The following is a 23688-nucleotide window of genomic DNA, read 5'->3' as shown; positions in this document are numbered from 1 at the left end:
CCATCCTAATGGTAAACTGCAGTTGTGACTCTCTTCTTCAAAAATTTAATATGCCAACTGGAGGCGCATTCTATTAACACGTGTTTTATGTAATGACACGGAACACATTGCAATTTCATTTCTATTGTTAACATTAAAAAAATAACTAAAGTAGACTTCATGATTAATTTAAAAAGAATTTCAAGGACTGTTATCGTGCTGCCTTTTATTGTTTGACATTAATATATTATGACGCGAGCATTAAAAATAATAACAATTTCTTAATTTAGTAAGTATCACCGTTAAAATAGCATAAGAACAAATAACCCGACTCAGTTATTCCGACATAATGGAAAGGGCAATGCTTTTAGAAACTACATCAATACCTTAAGTCTTGAAAAAACTTGATATGCAAACAAGGACATGCAAACGATGATTTCTGTCATTTCTTTAAAAAAGTTCACATTAAATTTAAAAAAAAACATTGTTCAAATTGTAGTTTTGTTAGTTTACGATTTTGTTGTGGTGTAACGCATCATCGTTGTTATGCATTAAATGTTGAAAGAACTCATTCTATCTAACGAATTCCTAGCGGTTTAGAGTAAGATTTTATCTTACCGCACCAATATGGTTTTCTTTTGTAAAACATTGCTGCAGAAATATCGGGTCGATGAATTAAAAGGAATATTTATTGTAAACACTGGAACTATCTTAGCCAATATCAGATAATCCGCACATCAAACTGTCGCAAAATCAGTTAAGGTAATTGAAACCATTCATTTACTGCATGCTTATTTTTGCACCTGTATATACATGTATAAATAAGTCGATAAAGCAAATCTACTTTCAAATGTTAACTTTATGTTTATAGGCATCTAAAATTTGACGATAGCTTTTAAAGATTACCGCTCGTGTCTGAGATAATTCATAAGGGGAACCCGAGGCCTTTCTTAACCAGTCTGAGATAATTCATGAGGGGAACCCGAGGCCTTTCTTAACCAGTCTAAGATAATTCCTAAGGGGAACACGAGGCCTTTCTTAACCAGTCTAAAACTGGAAAGTCGCTCTGTGACTGTAATGGCGTTGTACCTTAAACCCCAAGCAAAGAATAATAGAAACTGGTTAAATGAATTAGGACAATCACCATTTAACCATATTGTACATAATGTGAGAACTTCTACAATTAAGTCATAGTTTATATGTAATTTTTATAAACCATAACGATACATATATCCTATATTACTGATATTTTAATACAAGCAACGTTCAAACGAAAGTCATGGGCTCGCCTTTTTATCTCTGGGCCCAAAGGTAGGTCTGACAGGAAGTGCTCATTAGGTCGCTTGTACCTGTAAAGTTTGGAGTCAACAGATTCATGGGCTACAATTAATGGTCAAATGTATTTATGACAAACAAACTAACACACATACAGGTCAAAAACAATATGCTGTACTCATCTGTCTTTCAATTTTCCAGGGACATAAAAGAATTATTCTTATTCATCTGCCACTGCGTATAAAATATCAATTTCAAAAGTCTGTTTTCTTGATTTTTTTCTATTTACAGTAATGAAAAATAATTCTAGACTTATGAAGCTGGTGTCAATACATTGTTGGCAGTGACTAATGGTCATAATGGTCAAATATTTAGTCCAAGGAGTAGAATAGTTAAGTTTATAAGTGTTACCAACATTTGTATCATATGTGCATTACGTAGTTAATGAGTCATACTGTTTGTAATTGACCTCTTGAATTAACTATCCTTTACTCTTTGCAAGTTCTTAATATCAGATGTTTATTTAGTTTTGAATAAGCATAACAATATTTGATATATATAAAAAATACAGGAAACAGAAATATGGAATCATATAATACCAGTATGACCAAAGGAAGGCCAAATACATTAAGTAAACTTTACAAGGTAATGTTCCAATACAGAGAGCATACGATTAATAATTGACCGAGTAATACATTCGCTGTACCATATAAGATAAAAAAATTTATGGACAACATTACTTTATCTTATTTTTCTATTTAGATACGTTTTGACTTTTCTTTGTAAAACTAAATGTTAATTAATTAGTTTGAATAATTCATGTTATCTGTCACATCAAAGTGATATCTACCAGTATTTCAATGATAAATGTTCAAATATTCTCAATAGTAAAATATATATCTCTTATTTGCCATTACCATCGTTAATGTCCGGAAAGGATTTTGTTTTCGTGAAATACTGAGAACATAAAAACCGATAACTTTTCAGGAGCACGAACAATCCCATCAAAATAGAATTTTTTTTTTTTTTTTTTTTTTTTTTTTGGATTTCCTAAAAACTTTCACTCAATACAAACACAAACAATTTATTTTCTAAACTTTGTAATGGCTATAATAAATGTGGTGTAATTCTCTTTTTTTTAAGATATTCATAACTCTAAATTTCAGATGATAATTTCAGTGATATAGTCACGAATTAAACTTCTTAAATGTGAAATTCATTCGCAAACCAATATAATTGTAAATCATATTCAAATTTCTTTGCTCAACAAAAGCATGGTTGTAAAACACAAAAAAAACTATAATATCTGGCCTTTTGAACACTAAAGTGATTAGACTGGCAATATTTATAAAGCAACGACTTTTTTATTTTGTACTGAGCCAAATTCAAAATCAAACAATTTCATTCAAAATGAGCAGAATACGATTTAAAACTAATATGTGCCATCAAAAATGTTTATTTATATTTTTACACCTGTATGATTTGAAAATTAGCAGTCATTTGGCGTTTTCTATATTAATAATGTGCTTACTTGATTAAGTATACTCTACTAGTATTAAACAAGGATAATATTGGAAGGAAGTAATGTTACACTCCAAATAGCAATAACTGATGCTCTGATTGAATAAGAATCGCATCAAACTGTACATCAACACTAATTGGCCTGTTTAAAGGAAAATTAAATCACATATTTGTTCATTCATACTATTAAAAATCATTTAGCAAATTGATTGTCATTTTCAGAGAACATATCACGTCGTTGCACGGATAGAACGATTGAACGATAGTGACAAAACTTGTGATATCTTAGATTTGACTCCGTTATTCAGTCATCAACTACATGCATACTATGTTCAACGGAGATATTTTTCGATAAATGAACGCGCTATTTTATTACACCTAGCACTGTTGATATAGATTTTTTATGAACTAACCACTGACATGGAATAATTCTATAATTCTTGTTCAGAACCCATGCGAGCAGCTGCTGTACTAAAAATATTCAGTTAACAATCTATTAATTTCATTTTTTTCTTATAATGGGCCATATCAAAGGTATATAACTAAAAGATTGGCCTGAAAAACTTCATTTTTACTTTTATGTTTGCCTTTATGAAAACTCTTGCATAGCGACAAAATAAAAAGTCATAATGATGTGTCTAGAGACTTGTTGATTTATTATTATTATTGTGCTCTGCGAGCAAAAGTTAACGTGTAATGATAATAAAAGTTTTTGTTAGGACATTTTTTTCAGAGGCAACAAAACATTCTTTCACAACTTTCCAATGAAAACATTATTATTTAAAATGAAAAAACAGATGATCACTTCAGGTTAAGAGATATCAAAATAATAAAAGGGCAACATTTGTTTTGGAATGTACTCGGCACTGACATGTTCTTTATTAATAAACATAGAAAAATAGAAGTTTTGAATACAAAAACTTATTGTGTACTTCAAACATACAATATTATGTCCGAATTTAAAAAGAAACAATGTTATAATCATGTTTGTTCATTACATGTTTTATCACAAAACTTCAGAAGTCTAGAGAAAATACTACAAGACATACAAGGACATAAAAACAACGATTTTTTTTCTTGTTTATTCAATTAATCGGGATATGTGACTTGTCGGTCACACACTAAATGATATTTCATAAAAATAGACCAAGTAATATCCCGTACAATAACCAGTCTTGATGTAATAATGACTTGATGTACTAATGATCTCCTGTTGAAAACAACAACACAGGTTGCATTAACTTACTTTTCAACATTTTTCATGATTTCTTTTATATGAAATAATACTTTGCGTACAACATGTTATCGCACTCAATTTGCAATATAAAAAATGACAACTAAGACCCGGTGTTATGATTGTTGCAATAAAGCCATAGCATGACATAATCAGTAGTAGATAATTGAATCCGCTCCTACAATTATTCTTCTCCAGATATTTTAATAAGTAAGCCAAAGAAGCGTTATCTATTCAAATGATGCATCAAGCTTTCTTTGTATCATAGTTTGGGGACCTTTCTGTTGAAAATGTGTCAGAGTTAAATCGTATACATATACATGCACAGTGCGTTAACTGGAGTGCAGGTATTAGTTACCCGCACTCCAGAGCATGCCCATTGATTGGCTCATTTTTGCTAGGGTTTACTTATTGTGACGGAAGAGAAAGGGAAAGCGACAGAAATATCATATTCAGATGCTCGTTCATTGGTTACTTTTTCCCGGGGTTTCATATTGTGACAACAGGGAACGTGTTTTTATGTTTGACTATGATACAAAAGAGAAAGAACATCAAAACACTCGGCAATCTGATTAATAGTCGGAGGCTACGCCCCCTCGTACAAATCAGATAGCCTCGTGTTTCGGTGCTCTTTCTATTACAAAGACTATCTCATTCTTATATTTAGAGCCAAGTTTTCGGATCTTATCGTTTTGAGAATATTTATTTATGCAGTAACAGAATAATTTTACTCTCAGAACTATTTTGGCACGTCTAAAACATGTAAACATTGTCAAACTGAATAAGACATATTTCTGAAGAGCTTTTAAAGGCTTTAAATTTATTGTTTTATCTTATTTCTTATCATTATTTGCTCCAACCTTCTGATTCTAAAATCATATCGGTTAACTAGAAGCGAACAAAAATGTTTTACCAGACCAGTTTTCAATATGTATGAAACACAATACTTCTCTAATTGTATAATATGAGCCGTGTCATGACAAAACCAACATAATGGGTTTGCGACCAGCATGGGTCCAGACCAGCCTGCGCAAACCCATTATGTTGGTTTTGTCGCAACGCGGCTCATATTCTTTACTGGAGAATCATCCGTAGGCAAAGGAAACAAAAACTAGTAGTTACGAAATTGCAGATATTTAAATTAAGCTTGTTCTCGAGTGATAATAAGATAATAAAAAGTATGACAACGCTCAAAACCATTATCACCTGCTTAAACGAACACTTGATGTATTGGAATCACTGACCCAAACGACAAGAAAAATATAACAACACATTAAGCCAAATAGAAAAATGCCACATATTACAGTTAAATATTAATTTCGCTCAAAACATTGAAACGCATTCTAAATAATCGATGACATGTTCATACGTTACCGCAAAATCTGATGTAAGTGTAGCATCGATTAAGTAAGTATATGGCCTATTGGACCATTGTTTACAAAGGCTTATAAAAAGATCAAGTAGAATAATGTATTTGTTTCTGTTAACAATTGACGCATCATATCTTGCAATTGGGCATCAATTTGTTTACTTTTTATCCGAACTATTTATTCGTGCACTCCTTTTATTCTTCAAATGCTTAATGTGTCTTATCACAATAAATCAACTTAAATCATAGACACTCATCACTTAACTCAAGTGAATAAGTCTACAATAGGCACATTTTCAAATATTGATGACAACAATAAAAACTATCATTTGGATATTCGGATAACATTTGGATATTCGGCTAAAATATTGTTTGAAAAAAATGTTTATAAAGTTCTAAGTAATTAAGAATGGACATTTATATGAAACATAATTATGTTTTGTCCTAGATTCTTGCCAACAACATCCATATTTTTTGTACTTTGTTATAATGTTTGGAACTAAATACAATCAACGTACAATTATTATATTATTATCGACAGAACTTTTATAAAAGAATATGAATATCAATAAATATCAATAAGTAAACTGACTATATACAAACAAGTTTAGTAAAGATAGCGAACTTTGTTCCCTATGTGTATTATCTATAGCAAGTCCTGAATAATCTCATATTTTCGTGGCAAGATTTAACCCTTTGCAATTTTTTTACTGTATATTTATAATTCAAATACATGTATAGGGAACCTAGGTTGCTTGTATTTTTTTGTGTAATTAAACCTTTAGAAAGTTGCTTAAATGAAAGCTTCTTTTGTTATCAAGTTATGCAATATATTCACCAATTTATAACAACTAACATGATGCAATATAAAAAATGGAACACTTGTGAGGAAGCTTACTTGGCATTTCAATTATAAATCATTTGAATAGACATACATATCAATCATCTCTATAGGTATGAGATATCCTACCGCTGTAATAACTTAAGTGATCAATACCTTACCATACCAACACGGTTTCCTGGTGAAAGATCGAACTCTGTTGCAATGAATCTGTTGACGATATTGTAAGAGATGGTGCTAACTTAGATATAATTAAATGATCAACAGATCAATTTGCAACAAAATAAGTTACAGATAAATGAATCAATTTATCTACTGCATCTAAAAATTGCAGCCAATATATAAATAAGTAATCTGACATTCTATTCAAATGTTATAGTGTCGTATCTGTAGATTGTTTGATTCATTGATCCAGAGCCATGTTCATTAAAACAAATCGTTTAAAATGTGAGGGAAATTGTGAGGAGAAATAACATGATATTGCTCTTATTTCTGCAATTTAATAAAACATACCCATGTATTATATAGCTTTCCGTGACTTGTAAATAAACGATAGAAATACTTTTAATGTGTGTGTTTTGTTCTTCAACTGCTGCTTTGTATATTCTTTAACTTTCAAGTGTTGTATACTTTTCAAAACTTATCCAATGATATATATTTAACGTTTGCATGTATAAATACGTGATAATGTAAGCCAATATTGGCCCTATCATGCTGGAATTTTCAATAAATACAACAAGAGACATGGTATGATAGTCCATTTATTTAATTCTATAACAAACACTAATCTAATGAACATTCCCAATAAATGAGATGTTGCGTAAATAAAGTTTACCATTTATGACCTCATCTCTATTATAAACCAACGTCAAGGTTGACACCTTGACATTAATATCAACATGGCAGTTTGTTTTATCTTTGTACATTTAAATTTGAGGTAGATTTTAGTTTAGGAAATATTGGCTCGTTACTGGGCGATTGTCTGTTGCACTCCACAGGTAAGTTCAGGAAGACTGTTGTCACAAACAATTTGTTCTTTAATTGTAACGTCAGCGCGGAGCATAACCAAAATGATGAGCTTCAAACTTTGGTTTTATCAATATTAACATATGATTGCAGTTTCTATAGGATGTCTTACAAGCACATGTCCAGGGCGCCAACAATATTTTTAAACATTTATATCTCTGGACTGAAATGTGATAGAAGCTATATTGGGTGAAATGAACATGTTCAGTGCCATAAACCGTCGCCTACGAATATGTGAATAAACTAGTTATTTTAGATATAATAGATTCTATATATTACTCAAAATGTGTGCACAACAAAGTAAAGCATCTAACGTATTTTATTCTATAAGGTAATTGTTAATATTGATTTCTTTATCCACTTTTAGGATTTCAATAAGCGTTTAAAATCATTGTTATGCCAAAAAAAAACCTGTACCAATTTAATTTTCATTTTTATTTTGATAGAAACAAATGTATCTATGCAGGGTATATGCATACCACATTTTTCATTTACTACAAAAGAGAGCTAAATTATTCAAGAGTTTTTCGCATACTAATGTGCTAATGCAATGTGCAACCATACGGATATTTTTGAATGTATGTATTTTTCAAATTAATTTAGTGTCTATGAAATCCAATATTTCTAAAATAAATGCATTTCAATATGAATAATTCTCTTTTGTGTTTTTTCTTCTATCAGCTGAAGATCATTATAAAGTTTAATATGTTTAAAATGTCCAACTTTTCAAACTCTCAGAGACGTATTTACTTTCTTTGTTAATGTTTGAATATTTAATTGATCTTGTCACATCAAAGGAATAACTACCAGTCATTCAATAATAAGTGTTCCATAGAATGAAGGATATACACAGTAGTTGCTATTCGCTAGTACAGTCATTTATTTAAGTTCTGACAGACTTTTAGTGTTTTGTTTAATATTGAGAACAAAACAATCAATAACATACCGGAAGTGCTTTGATTTTACAAAATGAAGATTACAGACAATAGTTTCAATTATCTGATGTTTTTTATTTTCTGAATATTACGTAATTAAGTATGACGTAACTTCAGATGATCATTTTCAAGTAAACTATCTTTCAAGTGCCTTGTTCTAAAAATGTAAAATATTTATACATTTAAATTCTGAAAAAGTACGTAAATATGAAATCATAGTGAAATTTATTCTAAACCAAACGAGCAAAGCTTGTAAAATAAAAAGTTGCCAATCACCAGCTGGTATCAAAAATAATTAACCTTTCAAGTCAGGATAGAGTCCTACCAGGTGACACATGCGTGAATAATGAGAAGGGTCCTCAATTAATCAATTACTATTTGAAAGACCCTGATAAGCTAATTAAACAAAATTATGTGTAGAACAATTACTGAGTATTATAAAGACAGATAATCATAAATCTAAGCCGGGGCAGCATCATTTGTTATTGATCATAGCATTAACATTCATTTTCCGTTTTGTCTCGTTCACTGTGAGAAGGGTTAATCAAATTCTTTCATTAATGTGTAAGCTATTCTTTGAAAAAGCATCAATGATAACCGTTAAGGCAGACAATAAAAAACCTAAGTGATACCGAGTTATGATTCTTTGACACAGCACTTCCTCTCAACAATTTTTATACATCTTTGAAGTTTCATTGATCCAACATTTATAGTTATGAATTATTCTCCAGGCATTATGATTAAGGTATGCATAAGGTTCAAAGATGGTTCTATCTATGTCTGAAGTTTTTATCAAAATCTTTGGAAAAAGTTCTTTTCCAGTCATAAATACTGAAGCATGGAAGGACGGACAAATTAAGTAGCCACGATGTTCCTCTTTCGGGATGCATAATAATCAGTAGGTCAAAGGGTAGTTTATAAAGCGTTGGAAAACATTTTATATCTGTATAATCTGAAAATCGTTAATTAAATTTAGTGTGCTAATAGACCTAACGACTATGACTATATCTTGTCAGTGAGAAAAAAATCACTCGACATGGCGTTAATTGATATACATGTACATGTACTTAATAAAGTATATGATCTGCACAAAGTTCTGCACAAAAACTAATGCACCAGTTTCATAGTAATACGAGTTAACATTGCTTTAAACTATTAAAAACGCATTAAGCAAATTGCTAGTAATTTGTGTGGGAATATTAGATGAAGGATTAATCTGCGAGAGATCACGTTGTTGTACGGATTGTATGATAGTGACATAACTGGTGCTATCTTAGATTTAAACTTTATGATTCGCTCATCAACTACAGGTATATCTTATTCAAAGGAAAAAACTTGGCACTTTCTACTGACTGCACGCTGTATTATATTACACCAGAGAGAATATTAACATTATCTTGTCAAACACACTAGATAAAGTGTCAAGAGACTTGTGTTAAAAGACTGTGTAGTATAGATCATAACGATAACAGAAGCAAAGCCTGTAAGCGAGTGCTGTAAACTTTAATGTGCAAACACTTTTTACCAAGGCTGCTTTTAAAGCGCTTAAACGTAATAATGTTATTTTAGGGACACCACTGAAGGTTTTAACATGACAGGACTGGAAATATCTTTCCGAGATTTGAAAACATTTTGATGTCTTGACTTTTGTGCAAATTTTCAGATCATTATCTTATCTTGTTTTTCCAGAAAATATTTATATTGTGCAAAATGACCAAAAATGAAAAACGTTGCATCTCTTTTTACTCAAACAGGACAAAAAAATCGGACAAAAATCAATATTCAACTTCATTCTCCGTATATTTTATAATCCATTTTCCAATTTTTTCCATTTTAAGTACTTCACTTGACTTTTTTGACCTCAGCACTTGAAGCTGTTTAAATAGCATTTGCGTGATTATGTTTTGCGTTTACTTGTCACTTTGGGACTTTTTACATAACAATGTCAATCCATTTATGTCACAAAAAGCCTTCTGTGTATAAACAATGACACGCTATGTACAACAAGGGCCATCAGTGATGACATGTGTCGCCTCATGATAGCCAATTGCATATTGCAGTTACTGTGTAGCAGCCTAGCAGGAGAACCAAAAATCATTAATAGGGCAAAACATTTTTTATTCAAGGGCAATAACTTAGCTGAAAATCATGGTACTGGCCATTCCTGTATAGCTTGAATGAAATTGCAACAGAAGTTTATGTGGAGCGGTCCGGACAAGTTTTGTGACAGACGGACAGACAGACGACGGAGAAACGATCCATATATGTCGCCACTTCTTAGTAGAGGCGACACAAAAATCAGATTATAACTATCACATGATATAACCTTGATCTAGCTGTTTAAAAGAAGGCCAACTAAATCATTAGTTCCTCACACGTAAATAAATTGTCCGATAAGAGGGATATTTATTGACTAAGGTTCGAAATCATTGGAATTTAAAAGAACAGATTCCATAAATATGTATTATTGTCCATATTGATCTATATCTAATGTTTCATTTGACAGGACGCTCTTATTATTACGACGCATAATTTAAGATATTCCGACATATACATACTCTCTCTAAATGGCATAATTAATATTGAGTATCTTTGGGTACTCTCCCATTCAGATAATGCACTGGCGAGCTTGCAAAATGAAAATAAAACATTAGATTTTATGATTGCTAGAAATGGTAACTTATAAAAAAAAGTGAAAGCAGTTTAATGTGGCCAAAAGTCAAAAGTACCAGATATTGTTTTCAGTACAGAGAGTTCTCATGCGCTTCAAATGAATCATCATGATTCCTTAATTTTTTGACAAGTCTAGAAAAGAATCTCAGCATACCCAAACATTTTCAACAAACGCATAAGAAGTCATTATTTAAAAAGGGAAAATGAATGAAAGAATCACAGGAAAGAAAAATGACTATCAAGAGTTAAGATACAGACATGACATAGAAGTAAATTAAACGCAATACTTATACAAACAATACAGTCAACTACTTATTGTCGTCACATAAGCTCTTTTGATCGAATAATTTGTGTTAAGTTTTATAGAATAGTAAAAACAAAACTATCGGTGATGATATCGATCATAAATGCGTTGGATAAAATCAAATTGTTAAATTTTTAATTTCAATTTTTATAATTATGATTGAATTCAGAGCAAAAATACAGTCTATAGAACATAATTTTTACAAAATATTAAGCTCCGCCTTTTTATGTAGGCAAGTCTCTAACATTATTGAAAATAAAAATACTAGAATCTAGTTAAAGTAATGTCTGTTTAGTTATCTACATCACTAGAACTCTTTCAAGGCACAGGAACAAAGAAACCTTCCGTCCAAGACTTACGGATAAATATAAGATTAATATCCAATTTTGCATTGAAAAACAAGAATGTAGGTTGCATGAAATTGTTGATTATTTCTAGGAAAAACTTTATAGTATGGAATAATGATATTAATGAAAAAAACGGTGATATCTTAGACGTGATGATATGATTTGTGCATTGAAATTTGTGCGTTACATGACATTATTAGATAATTTAATCCCTTCTTGAACAGAGCAATTATGTTTTCTTTACCAGATATTTTGATAAATAACACAAAAAAACATTATTTATTAAAAGGTTGAATCAAATTTGTGAAAATTGACCGTATCATTGATTTAAATTCTTGTTTATCAGATCTTATTGTTTAGAATATTTCTTTAGGCAGTGACAAAATAATTGTGTCCTTATTTCTGCATGTCAAATGGTTGCATGTTTAATTTACAAAACGCACGTATCACAGCGTCTATCACTACTCAAAATCTTTAAATTTACAGTGAGATTTTTTTTCTGTACCAATCCTTATTTTTTAAAAATTATCATTGATTCACACATAATCAAAAAAGCAAAATCAAATATAAGCCAAAAAGGTATTGATCAAATTTCAATAAGATACAATTTTATATTAGGTACTATTTGCTTACGGAGAAAGTGTCTATAAAAGCTTTTCAAACTTCCTACTCAATCCGTGCAATTTATTACTTGTCAATTATCATGTAAATGAAATGTTTATAAATAGAATATTTTTAAACTATTTCTTTAATATTCAATTGTTAATATTAAATGTTAGTCTGTTTCCCTCACTGGAAGTCTCAATTTCAGACGAATTTTATATACACGTAGACTAGAGCTAAAAGATTTCAAAATTCAACGTTAGATGGCGATGATATTTTTCATATAAAACAAATTTTTGCTTAAATAAATAAAACAAACAATGCTAGAAGATGCCGAGTTTTTATCCGTGAATTTGGGCGGAAGTACATCTATCTATCTATGCTATCCGAAGCAACAGATTTTCCGCCATTTTTAAAGTTGTGTGTTTGACACGAGGAAAGAGTGAAATATGTTGGAAAAAAAGGGATTGGATTTGGATTTGATAAATATTACAAGAAGTGATGAGGAATTTGGAATAGAGAGAAACAGAATCACTGAAGAAAGTCCAGAACGACAAAACGTTGAATTATTTGGAAGGCTGTTTTTTATAAGTTATTAATCAATTTCAGCTTTGTTTTGCTCTTAACAGGCTTGATATTGTCAAAATTGTAAGCGAACACAAAGTGAAGCACCACATGGGGAAACTTTTCATTAAAGTAGCCTCTTCATTGAAAAGTCTAAAATTATATTTTGATCACTTTCAATATGAAATAATCAAATTTAATTTTCAGGGATAAATCAGTTATACACTTTAAAAGCATACTAAAATAAAAAATTTAAAGTAATTTATACCGCTTAATTTAAATGATTATTGAACACCTATAATGTTTGACATTCTGTGTTTGGCCGGAAGTGGTCATTTATAATAACTAAATTTTACAAGTATATCATGTTATGAACTACTTGACAGACTTAAAGAACAAAACAAACAGTTTATTCAAGACATGTACAATAAAAACATTATCATTGTAGATGTACATAGATAGTACACAAAATAAAAGTCACAATGGAAAAATAAGCAAATCACAATAAGTTCTTACTTTTAGAGGATGAACTGAAGTGTTTTGCCATGATAACAGATTTTTTCAAGATTTCTGTATAATTGGATAATTATTCAAATTGACTCAAAATGAAGCGTTGCGACGCTTTTCACATAATCGGCCAAAATATCGCATAAAAATCTATAGTACACTAGTGGATTTATGAAAGAATTTCAAATTTTATTATTTTAAGCAATTGGACCTCAGTGGAGTTCTTTTAAAGTTAAGAAATAAAAGTAGTTCTTTGAGAAAGTACAAGTTTAATATAACAAGCTAGTTTGTGTGTTTTGTTGTTGTTGTTTTTGTTGTTGTTTTTGTTGTTGTCTTTTGGAAAGGTGTTGTTGTTTTTGCTTTTTTTCCAGACTATTGTCATTTTAATCTAACTATCTTCATAAATCAATGGTAACATGAAATAAACGTCAACAACAAAAGAAAGAGTAAATATTCATTTTGCAATAATGCACGAGGAACTTTAAATGGAATATAATGTGACCTGAGATTATTTTCATCTTCTTCCAAGTTAAAATTGATGGAATAGCTTTTAAGATCACTTGAAATTCAAGTCATCTTTGTTTTACAAAGAGCAATAGAAGTATCGGATCGTGAAATTGTCGGAAGTGAAAAGACATAATTCAATTGGAACATTTTAAAGTCTCAAATATATTCAATACTAAGTATGCTAGAAGAAGTCAGTGGTACCGATTTATTTCTAGTTAAATGTCAACTTCTTACAGTTCATTAAATAAGTGGGATAAGGTACAAAGCGATTGTAACAGATTGTTTCTTTTTCTCACGAATTTCTTTTTGAAAAAACAATTACCATCTCTTTTTATATTGTTAGCTACAGAAAACATTTTCATTTTATTTCTTATTCACATAGTACTTGGCTACTTCGGTATGCTATTTACAAGGAACACGCAAAATTTTAATTAAAACACAAACGAATGTATAGCAACTAAAATTAACTATGCACAGTGATGGAAGAGAATCATTTACAATGATGATTTAAAACTTATTTGGCATTAAATTTGCGGTATATCTAGTTGTGACGATGAGGTTCACATTCCGTATGACATGTTGCCAACAACAAGATCCAAAACATATGAAACTGTCGCAGATTTTGATATAAACTAGGCATCATTATCCTAATAAATCAGAATGAATATATGCATAAATAAACTACGTTTTCTTACCGTCTAAAAATATAGGCTCATCAAATGGAATGTGCGGTGATCTTGGAACAAAAATAAGCGGCAATGGTCCATATGACAAATTGTTTGTTGATAAAGCAAACCAGGACTTTCCGGTTGATGGTGACAAGCGTAACTCGTAGTTCTCTGTGCTGAAAAAATAACGAAAACATAAATATTTTGAAAGAAAAGATGAAGTAAAAATCTTTGAAATGTTTCGTACCGTGCAGCATTGTTATAATACAATACACTTTTACAATGAAAATAGCGATAGTTTTGTTCTCAGCCTTTAATCCATTCTGCCAAATATTCAGCTGAAGGAATTTATAAAAGAATAATTGTAAAAGAATATTTTTCGCAATAGTATCACGAAAACTGTATTTCACATGAACAAAAATTAATGCAAGCACTACTAGTATTAACATGTATTTGTTTTTGCCAATAAAAATTTTTGACTTTGACTTGAATTAACATCACAAAAAATACACCATCTAAAATTCTATCACTTTTTCATTATTTCAGAATGATTACCTTGGCTTCATGCAATATGAATCTTTAGAAAAGAAATATAATAAATTAATATGTAATATATTTTTGATTTGTTTTCATTATTATTTTGCTGCAAAACCTATTTAATAAATCATGAATTATCTCAAATAGATTGGACTAGGATGAGAGTTTTATTCATTACTATGAATTATAATAGTATATTGATAATACCCGGATTCAAAAAACGGCACTTTTATAAAATAACAAGAGATAAAATTGATATTTTTCTGAAAGACTTCAATATTTTATATAAAGATCTTTTTATAAAACAACAAAACTACGAAAACTCACGGGCTGAGCTGGGATTTTTTTTTCTTGCGAAGCAGGCTCATTGACATTCGTTTGATAATGGACGAAATGTTATAATGTACATTCATAATATATCAACTGTAACTTATTTGTGAGCTTTTTTGTATGTTTATCATGGTAATTAAAGAGAATCTGTATCAAATCTCGAGTACGTGAGTGCTATTTGGGAATATTCGTGTTTTGATAACTTCAATTGTTATCATGGGCAAACAAACATCGTTATTGAAATTAAGAAATTTTTAATGACGACAATCTAATACAATTTTTAATATAAGAGATTTAATGATGAATGATACCCTGAATATCAGAACAAAATATAAACATGCTATAAATATAAGTCTGGTCGTTCATAGCATTTGTCTGTTCGGAAACAATGATACATTTCTTTAAGAAAAATTACGATACGGTTTCTAAATAATTGCAATAGAATCGCGATAGTAGCTCGAAAGAAGACATACACTATGGCTAAAAGCGCAAGACGTGAACAATGCAACACCTTGTCAATAACTTTGATCATTTAATCATTATACGTCCCTCGATGCAAGGAAACGTGTTGGTAGTCATTCTCATTTATCTGTCGCAAGAAATCATACAGCATTGTTTCACGCAATCATAAGACATGGTGCACCACCTTGTCCAGAATGTTAATAAGTTTGCTATTACATGGCATGCTTGCAATACATTTACAATATATTTATGTGAAACATTTTACATTATGCCGAAAGAGCCTGTTTTTTATTATTATTTCATATTTATTTGTAAATATAAAATGCAATTTGACATCGGCAATCGGTTTTAGGCGTTACTTCATTTTAAGAGAATTATGCTATACCGGGAGTAAAAAAGACATCAAAAATGTGGGAAATTTCCGTAAACTATAAATAGTCAGCAGATCAATATTTAACAAGTTGTCATTCATATCTTTAGCAGAATGAAACATAATTACTTACACCACACCACGCTTCCTGATTTAAAATTAACTAGCAACATCCGAATGAGATACAGTTCTTTTACCTATCATGAGCTTGATAGAACGTTTATTGTTCGCAAAAAGCTAATTTACTAACTTCTGTTTCTATCAATAGGTCATTTGTATTGGTAATCAACAAACATTGATTATTTGTATATATAGTCAATACATGTAATTAATATAACAAATACAAAATACAAGTCATAGAAAGGTAAAACTGAGATCAAAGTCCATCTTGTTGCAAGTACAATACAACAAAAAGGACACCAAGACACAAATTTTACAGACACACATGACATTTATCAAGAGAATATTGAGATCATTCGAAATTAACGAAATTATAACAATAATTATAATGATTGTCGTGCAAAATCACTTACTTGAAAATAACACTTTGAGTACAACCAATCGCTGATGTGCAGTTTATAATCTGACCAGATACGAGCCATGAGGACAATGGTGGCAATTTGTTTGTAATATTAAACTCAGTTTCCCAAAGTGCATCTCCGAAAATGTTCATCCCATATACAGAAACCTTCAAATATTTGAGAATAAATGCTGTTGTTAAACGAAAAAAATATGTGACTTAATCAAAATGATTTATATTAGCAAGTTGGTAATTATTTTTTAAAGAAAATCTAAGAATTTTAATCTGCTATGTATGACAATAAATAAATGTATTTAATCTCGATACAAACATTTCTTACATTATTATTTAAGTTATTCTTTCATAGATATCATTTCATTAACGACTAGAGATGTAGGTCTGTCATTTTCTATCATATAAATAAACTGGCTATATAGATGTAACAGTTTAGTTGGTTTTTTTATTGAAAACATTTAACGTTAAGCCTGTCAATAATTTTTAACATTCTAATTTCATGTTCATGTTTTACTTGACATGATCTCATTGGTACATACATTTCAGTATTAACGATCAATCTAAAAATCTAATAAACAACATAATCTGTTATGTCAACACACAAGAAAGTATGTCTTATTAAGTCTAGTTGAGCCAATTTTGCATTGGCCTCATGCATCAATAATAATAGGATCAAAATATGCATGTAACTCACAGAATCAAATTCTTGTAACTCCCAATTATCTACTATTGCGCTTTTGAAGTTCCCATCATGAATGACTCCCTGTATGTGTTTTGTGTGTTTATTACCAAGAACATCGTTTACTCCGCCCGTCATGCTCCATAGTGTATTAAAGTCTTGATTCTGTTTTGCTATTAGTACCATTAATGTAGAAAAAACTGAAATGAGATTGACAATCTTAGGATTTAGTAATACATGCTTGTAAAAAAAATCAAACGATTGAAGCAGCTAAAATGAGGATATGGGTCGATTTGATGTTGTTTACCCAATAATCATTTTATTTTCTTTTGCTCTTCGTTTTTTTACTTTTCATACACACTATTTATATATTATTGTATATGGCATATGTACATATATGTGGATGGGTTGTTGGCCTAAAATACAATTCATATTGAATTGATATTTTTAATCTTTTCATTTTTTGTGATTTTTTTCAATGTGTTTAGAGCCAGTTGGTCAGAACTTAATAATTAACTAATGGAAATACATGTACATAACAATCGTCTATCAGCTCTAACACGAGCTGATAGCACAATAAAGGCAGTGAACAACTCGCATTTGGAGTGTGCCGTGCAGAGGGCTCGAACAAGCAACTTCAATGGCGGTTTAACATAGTGCTATTCATTTTAACAAATTGCATGGGTATTATATATTGTTAAAAGTAAAACAAATGACAGAGAAGCACATTGTTACAATTTTCAGCACAATGAGAGGATGAAAAAACTTGATTATCTTTCGTTTTGTCACCTTCGTATAGCATCCTATTAGTTATTCAGTCCAATCGTTTATATATTGAAACAGGTAACAAATACTTTAACACAAAACTAAATGACACAAAAATGGTGTTATTTTTCTTTAAACAATTTTAGGACATGTTTCATGTTTGAAATGTGAAGACAATTTTTACAATATATATTTTAATATTTATATTAAAACAATTCATATTAAATCCATGTTGAACCATGGACTTTAACTGACATTGTACTTAAAGTCCGTATTTTAACTATCATAGAATTCTATTCAAAGTAAACAATAAATGTTAAATGCAAATTAGAAATAAAATGAAGAAAACGTGGTCTTTAACTGAAAAAAATATTTATTTATACAAACTTACCAACAGTAACGGCCATGTCTGATCTTTTATATTAGAATTTTCGTCCACTATTTCATCTGTTCACACCGTTTCACATTTCTCATACTTGCGTTCTTGCATCATTAGTTTGAATAAGCCGTTTTTTCTCTCATTCCTGTTTGTCAAATATGTAGTTTAAACACATTATTATCATATCAAAATTTCATTAAAAGTGTTTAAATAACCACTTTACCACATGCATATTTAAAAACACAGGAGATAATTATATCATATCACATGAGAGCAGTGGAGTATACCCGCTTCCTTTGGCAATCACGCATTCAAAACAATGCAAACATTAAAGATATCCTACTTTAATAAGGTAATATTAATACCAGTCATCATTCAAGTGTAATATTTCAAAAATGAAGCCTCACATCAAATTGTTTTGTTTATTATTTCACTTATCGACCAAAATTCATTATCCTGTTGGGCAATTTCTATCCATTTTCTCGTTTTAGCATCCAGGGAGTCTGGTATTATATATTCATTGCCTATCAATACCTCGCAATCAGCACCATGGAACGCCAATAATTTACGCGGTAAAAATAATTAAATGTGGTGAATTAATAAAAGGTTGATTGGTCGCTGCTTGAAATGAAGTAAAAATGAAAAATAGCAACAAGAAAAGTTGTATGTTTTTACATGGCCATGTGAGCGTGGCGAATAATAGACATCGTGATAAATCCATAGAGATACAATAACATAGGCGCAGTAATTCTCATTTCATTAATTCCTGCTGTGTCTTTATTCCCATGAACTTGATGTAGGCCATAAATTCTTCGTCTTTTCTCTGATCTGCAGTAAAATGAGCATGCGTATATGCCTATACAAAATACTCAATCACATTGGATTTCTTTTAATTAATCATCAAGCAGTCGGTGTGCAACTTTTATCGGATATAAGTTGTTGCTGCTCAAAATACGAAGCTGTACTGGTACTTTTTATCATATCAAGAGCTTATAATAACAACTTTTTTAATCCAAATATCAAAGCTAAAAAAGTTACCTTTTTACTTGCTTAATAGGTTCTATTATTGTTATATTTTTGGTACTGCGGGATTGATCGCATTACTTCTGGTGTAGCAAATTGAAAAATATAAAGCCGTTAGGTACATGTACGAATATTGCTATAATATAAATAAATAGAGCTTAAAATAGCGTAAATTTGGGAGAGTTTCAAGTTATCCTTGCATCAATTAATATGCATGTCTTTATTTAATGGGGGGAAAATATCGAGACAATTAAAACTTGCTTTCAGTCTTTTGACCATCAGGTCGCATCCGCGCTGTTTTCAATGTGGAACCCGTGAAAAGTTGCCCTGTACATACAATAAGAGATGTTGTTTTTTCGATTCTTTATATGCTTTAGTTCGTTCGGTTTTAACTTTTTCTTATTGGGTAGTTTTAGCATTCCTAATTGAATTCCATTTAATCACGCTTTTTCAATTTGGGGTAGGTGGACGTTTGTGATATGCAAGTTTCATAACCTCTGATTCTCTTTTAAAAATCATTTAATTTATTTTCGCCCATTTTTCTAATTAGACTTTATCGAAAATAAATTCTAATTATCTCCCATTATTTACATAATATGTAAATTCGGTACTATCTTTACAAATAATGCTTTTTGAAACTGACAATATTGATAAATCTTCATTTGAGCATCATATTTATGATATAAAAATTTGAGTTATAGGTTCTTTAAGCCGGCACAAGGGGGGGCGTGTGGATGGTAGCTTGCATTTACCACTAGTTCATTTGAATAGTCTCATCCCGGATTTGGTTTTGAGCCTTCTGTGTGCCCTACTGTGGTAGCTTGGGTGTTTCGGGGGCTGCGTCCTTTGCTCGTTGATCTTTATTTTCGGAACATGCAACATTTTCACATTTTTACATTAAATACGTCAGAACGTGTTATTTCTTATTAAATACCAATAGATAACGTTTAACATTGCTTTCATGTATGCCAATTATAACATTAATAAAAAAAAATTTCTTTAAAAAGGCAATGAATATGATTTATGTTATCACAATAAAAACCAAACAGCGTATGGATGTTGTTGGCATAGGATGCAATATATCCTATCTTGTATGTAATTTGTCATTTCTGTGGATTTATTTATAAAGCAATTATGGTGCTGAACATCAAAATATTGACTGGCTAGAAATACGTTGTTTGATAACTACAAATCGACAACATTTTTTTTCAAATAATTATGAAATATTGTGAAAATATGCCTATTCTAAATGAGACTGACACTAAAGTAACGGTAACGGTCATTCATTTTGTAAGTGAGGTGCCCATTACTTTACTTCAACATAACATGTGTGGCCACCTTAACAAAGAAAGTGCTCAGTTCTGAAATACATACGCATATGATCTGAAATTTAGAACTTTTCTTATTCATCCCTTTGGGGTAGAATCGCCTTATCATTTAAGTTGCTTTGAAAGTTTACGGATTTCAACTTTAGGTTTTGAATGTGCTTACAGCAGCAAAATTCAAGACAATGGGAAATTTAAATCAATAGTGTTTTCCTGTTTAACTACATACAAAAACATATTTTAAGCTATTTAAAGAAATGAGTCATAACTCTTCTTTTATAATCCCAACTGATACAATTGATACACATTGATACACAGTATATAACATTTTGAATGTCATGCCAAATAATAAAAAAATTAATGACTTGTACCGTACAATCGGAACTAATTAAAATGAAGTTAGAAATCGATTGTTAGATTTTTCGTTGCTGATTTAGTTCAAGCAACAATAAGGAACACTCACTTTGTAATATAACTCCAACAAAGGCATGTCATTGCTCTGTTGTCATCGTGAAATATGCAAACATAGAAATCCGATCTAACATGCATATAAAACAAATAAATAACCATTTTATGCCTTGTTGTATTTTAACAGGATACCGATATGAATGATTAATTAAATTGACTCTGTTGTTGTTCATAACTGTGTTATTCCTTCTGAACATCGGAAATTTAGTTATAGCATAGTATTCAGTGTATTTTCCATCTTCATAGATAAAAATGTATTTGACAGGCTTGGAAGCATAAAACTTAATTGTAGATTATGAGTTGCATAACATTAAAACATCAAAAATTGTTTAAGTTTTCAAAAATGTGTATATATTGTTTTGATAATCAGTAGGCGGATTGTGAAAACCTTAAATGCTAAACGTTCTGGAACCAAAGCGATAACCTTTTCAATCTGTATAGAGCAAGACCAGTCTGTGCATCCATAAAGTATTGGCAGTCGTCTTCTATATTGTTTCTAGCTTGATGATGTTATTAAGGTTTTTTTGTTTTGTTTCTTGAACTTTTCTTTTTTTTCAATATTGAAGTCCCTTCAACTTTAAATACATTTTTCCATATTCGAAGCTGACTAAATCCATATTGCAAATTCTAGAGATGATTAATGTTAATCCAGATTTTGCCTATGTAATAAGGTAGGTGAACGTGACAAGAGGGATGATATGATTTTCTCATATATCAGAACGTAAATGTCGCCGTAGGGCATTTACATATTGTTGGTAATAGCATAATTTATTGATCTAAAACGTTTATATGCAAAAAAGTATAAACGCAAGATGAAATATAGCCAGACTCGTTTGGCCAGAAACAATGTTTTTAGATTTACAAAACAAAATTATCATATCAAATCACATTCGTTCGATCATAGAAAAATTGAACAACATTTCTTGCTAAAACAAGGTAATCGATATTTTGATTCATTGCCTGTTTTTTTTTCCTACACTTTAGAGTATTTTATGAATTACTAAAGTCCATTACATGCTTTACTCATTCACTTTTGTCTTTGAAAACGAAGCAAACGTAGCAAACTAAACCAACCTTTTTTATAAAACAAAACATTACCTGCTCCAATTCAGTTTTAATGACTATTTAATGCATTAGAATTTGAATTGATATCAATAGTATATTGTTATACATTAAAAAATTTTTTTTTATAAAAATGTCGTTTAATCTTCTGAAGTTCTGTATGTCTCGACATATAAGTAATTGAGTTTTCAAGTCGTTTCTTATTCGGGTTTGAATTGACTATTTTTCAGTCATAAATATAATTCAAGAAAAAAATAATTGGTTATATACCAACACTCCAAATAATATATATACCAACACTCTAAATAATATATGTCAATACAGTTGTTTAGTCAAGAACAACATTATTATATTTTGAATATTTGAATATTCTATTCTGCCTGCGCATAAAATTGTTCGGAAAATAATTTGAAAGCATTAAAATTAATGGCACACTAGCAGAAGTGTGTACAAAAACTATATCCATTAGAAAGGTCAGAATACATTACCAATTTTAATAAAGCATGAATAACTAGAAAGCCGCAGAAAGTGTGTTAGAATTAAAACCTGAACACAACTTAAGCCGGTGATGGGATGGTAAGATGTTGCAGTTTTACATTATCTATCATAAACAGAATCATTAAAACCCAGTCTGCAATTTTTTACAATAGTTTTTTTTTTTTTTTGGCTTCCGAAGAATCAACCATTTTCACGATTTTATACTTCGCAACATCACATTTCAAATGTTGTATGGTAGCTATAAATGTTGCCCCGTTGCACTTTTACATTATCTATCGTGATAAGAGCCTGCAATTTTCGTAGGCCCTCAAAAAATAAACCCTTTTCCTGATTCCATAAAGGTTTGAAATAGACTTTTCTCACATGAAGACGACGCATCTTATTAGAGAAGTGATTTTGAAACAAATTGCTAATATATGCCAACACGATGCTCAAAAATTCGTATAATTATTGTTCAGTAAAAAAGAATTCGTTTCAATGGCTTTTAATTAAAAGTAAAACTTTTTTTCTTGAATGATAAATTATATCGATTCTATTATTGTTTCTAACTTTGTTATTCCTTCTGAACATGTTATAGTGATGTTACTCTTTTGTGATGAATGTATGGAAATTTTGTTAAAATATTGTATTCAGCATATTTTCCATGTCGTATCTTTACAGATGGAAATGTTTTTAGCTGATGTGGCCGCATAAAAGTTAAATTGTAGATGATAAACTTCATGAATTTTTCAGACTTTTCAAATTGTTAATTTCCAAAATTTGTATACACAGTTATGATATCCATTGGGCAGCTTGTGATAACCCTAAATGTTTAACCTGTTGAAACCGAAACGATAACCTTTCCCTAACCAGTATAGCATAAGACCAACCTGCACATCCCTGCAGTATTGCAAGACTCTATA

At 30.3% G+C, this 23688-nt stretch overlaps 1 protein-coding gene across 1 annotated transcript in view; it reads right to left on the bottom strand.

Moving 5' to 3' along the window:
• Positions 1–18948, bottom strand: part of LOC132760379 (mucin-5AC-like) — a 28308-nt gene extending 9360 nt beyond the window's left edge. The window contains exons 1-4 of the mRNA XM_060752366.1: positions 18423–18948; positions 17282–17466; positions 16586–16740; positions 14381–14529 (exon numbers count right to left, since the gene is read on the bottom strand). Coding sequence (XP_060608349.1) covers positions 14381–14529; positions 16586–16740; positions 17282–17466; positions 18423–18438 — 505 coding nt within the window. The 5' untranslated portion in view covers positions 18439–18948. The remainder of the gene's footprint in view (positions 1–14380; positions 14530–16585; positions 16741–17281; positions 17467–18422) is intronic.
• Between the last annotated feature and the right edge of the window lie 4740 nt (positions 18949–23688).

Source organism: Ruditapes philippinarum, unplaced genomic scaffold (genome assembly GCF_026571515.1).
Source record: "Ruditapes philippinarum isolate M1 unplaced genomic scaffold, ASM2657151v2 ctg32_1_1_1_1, whole genome shotgun sequence".
NCBI lineage: Eukaryota > Metazoa > Mollusca > Bivalvia > Venerida > Veneridae > Ruditapes > Ruditapes philippinarum.
The sequence above is the reverse complement of the archived record's forward strand: the minus strand, read 5'-3'. Positions and strand labels throughout refer to the sequence as shown.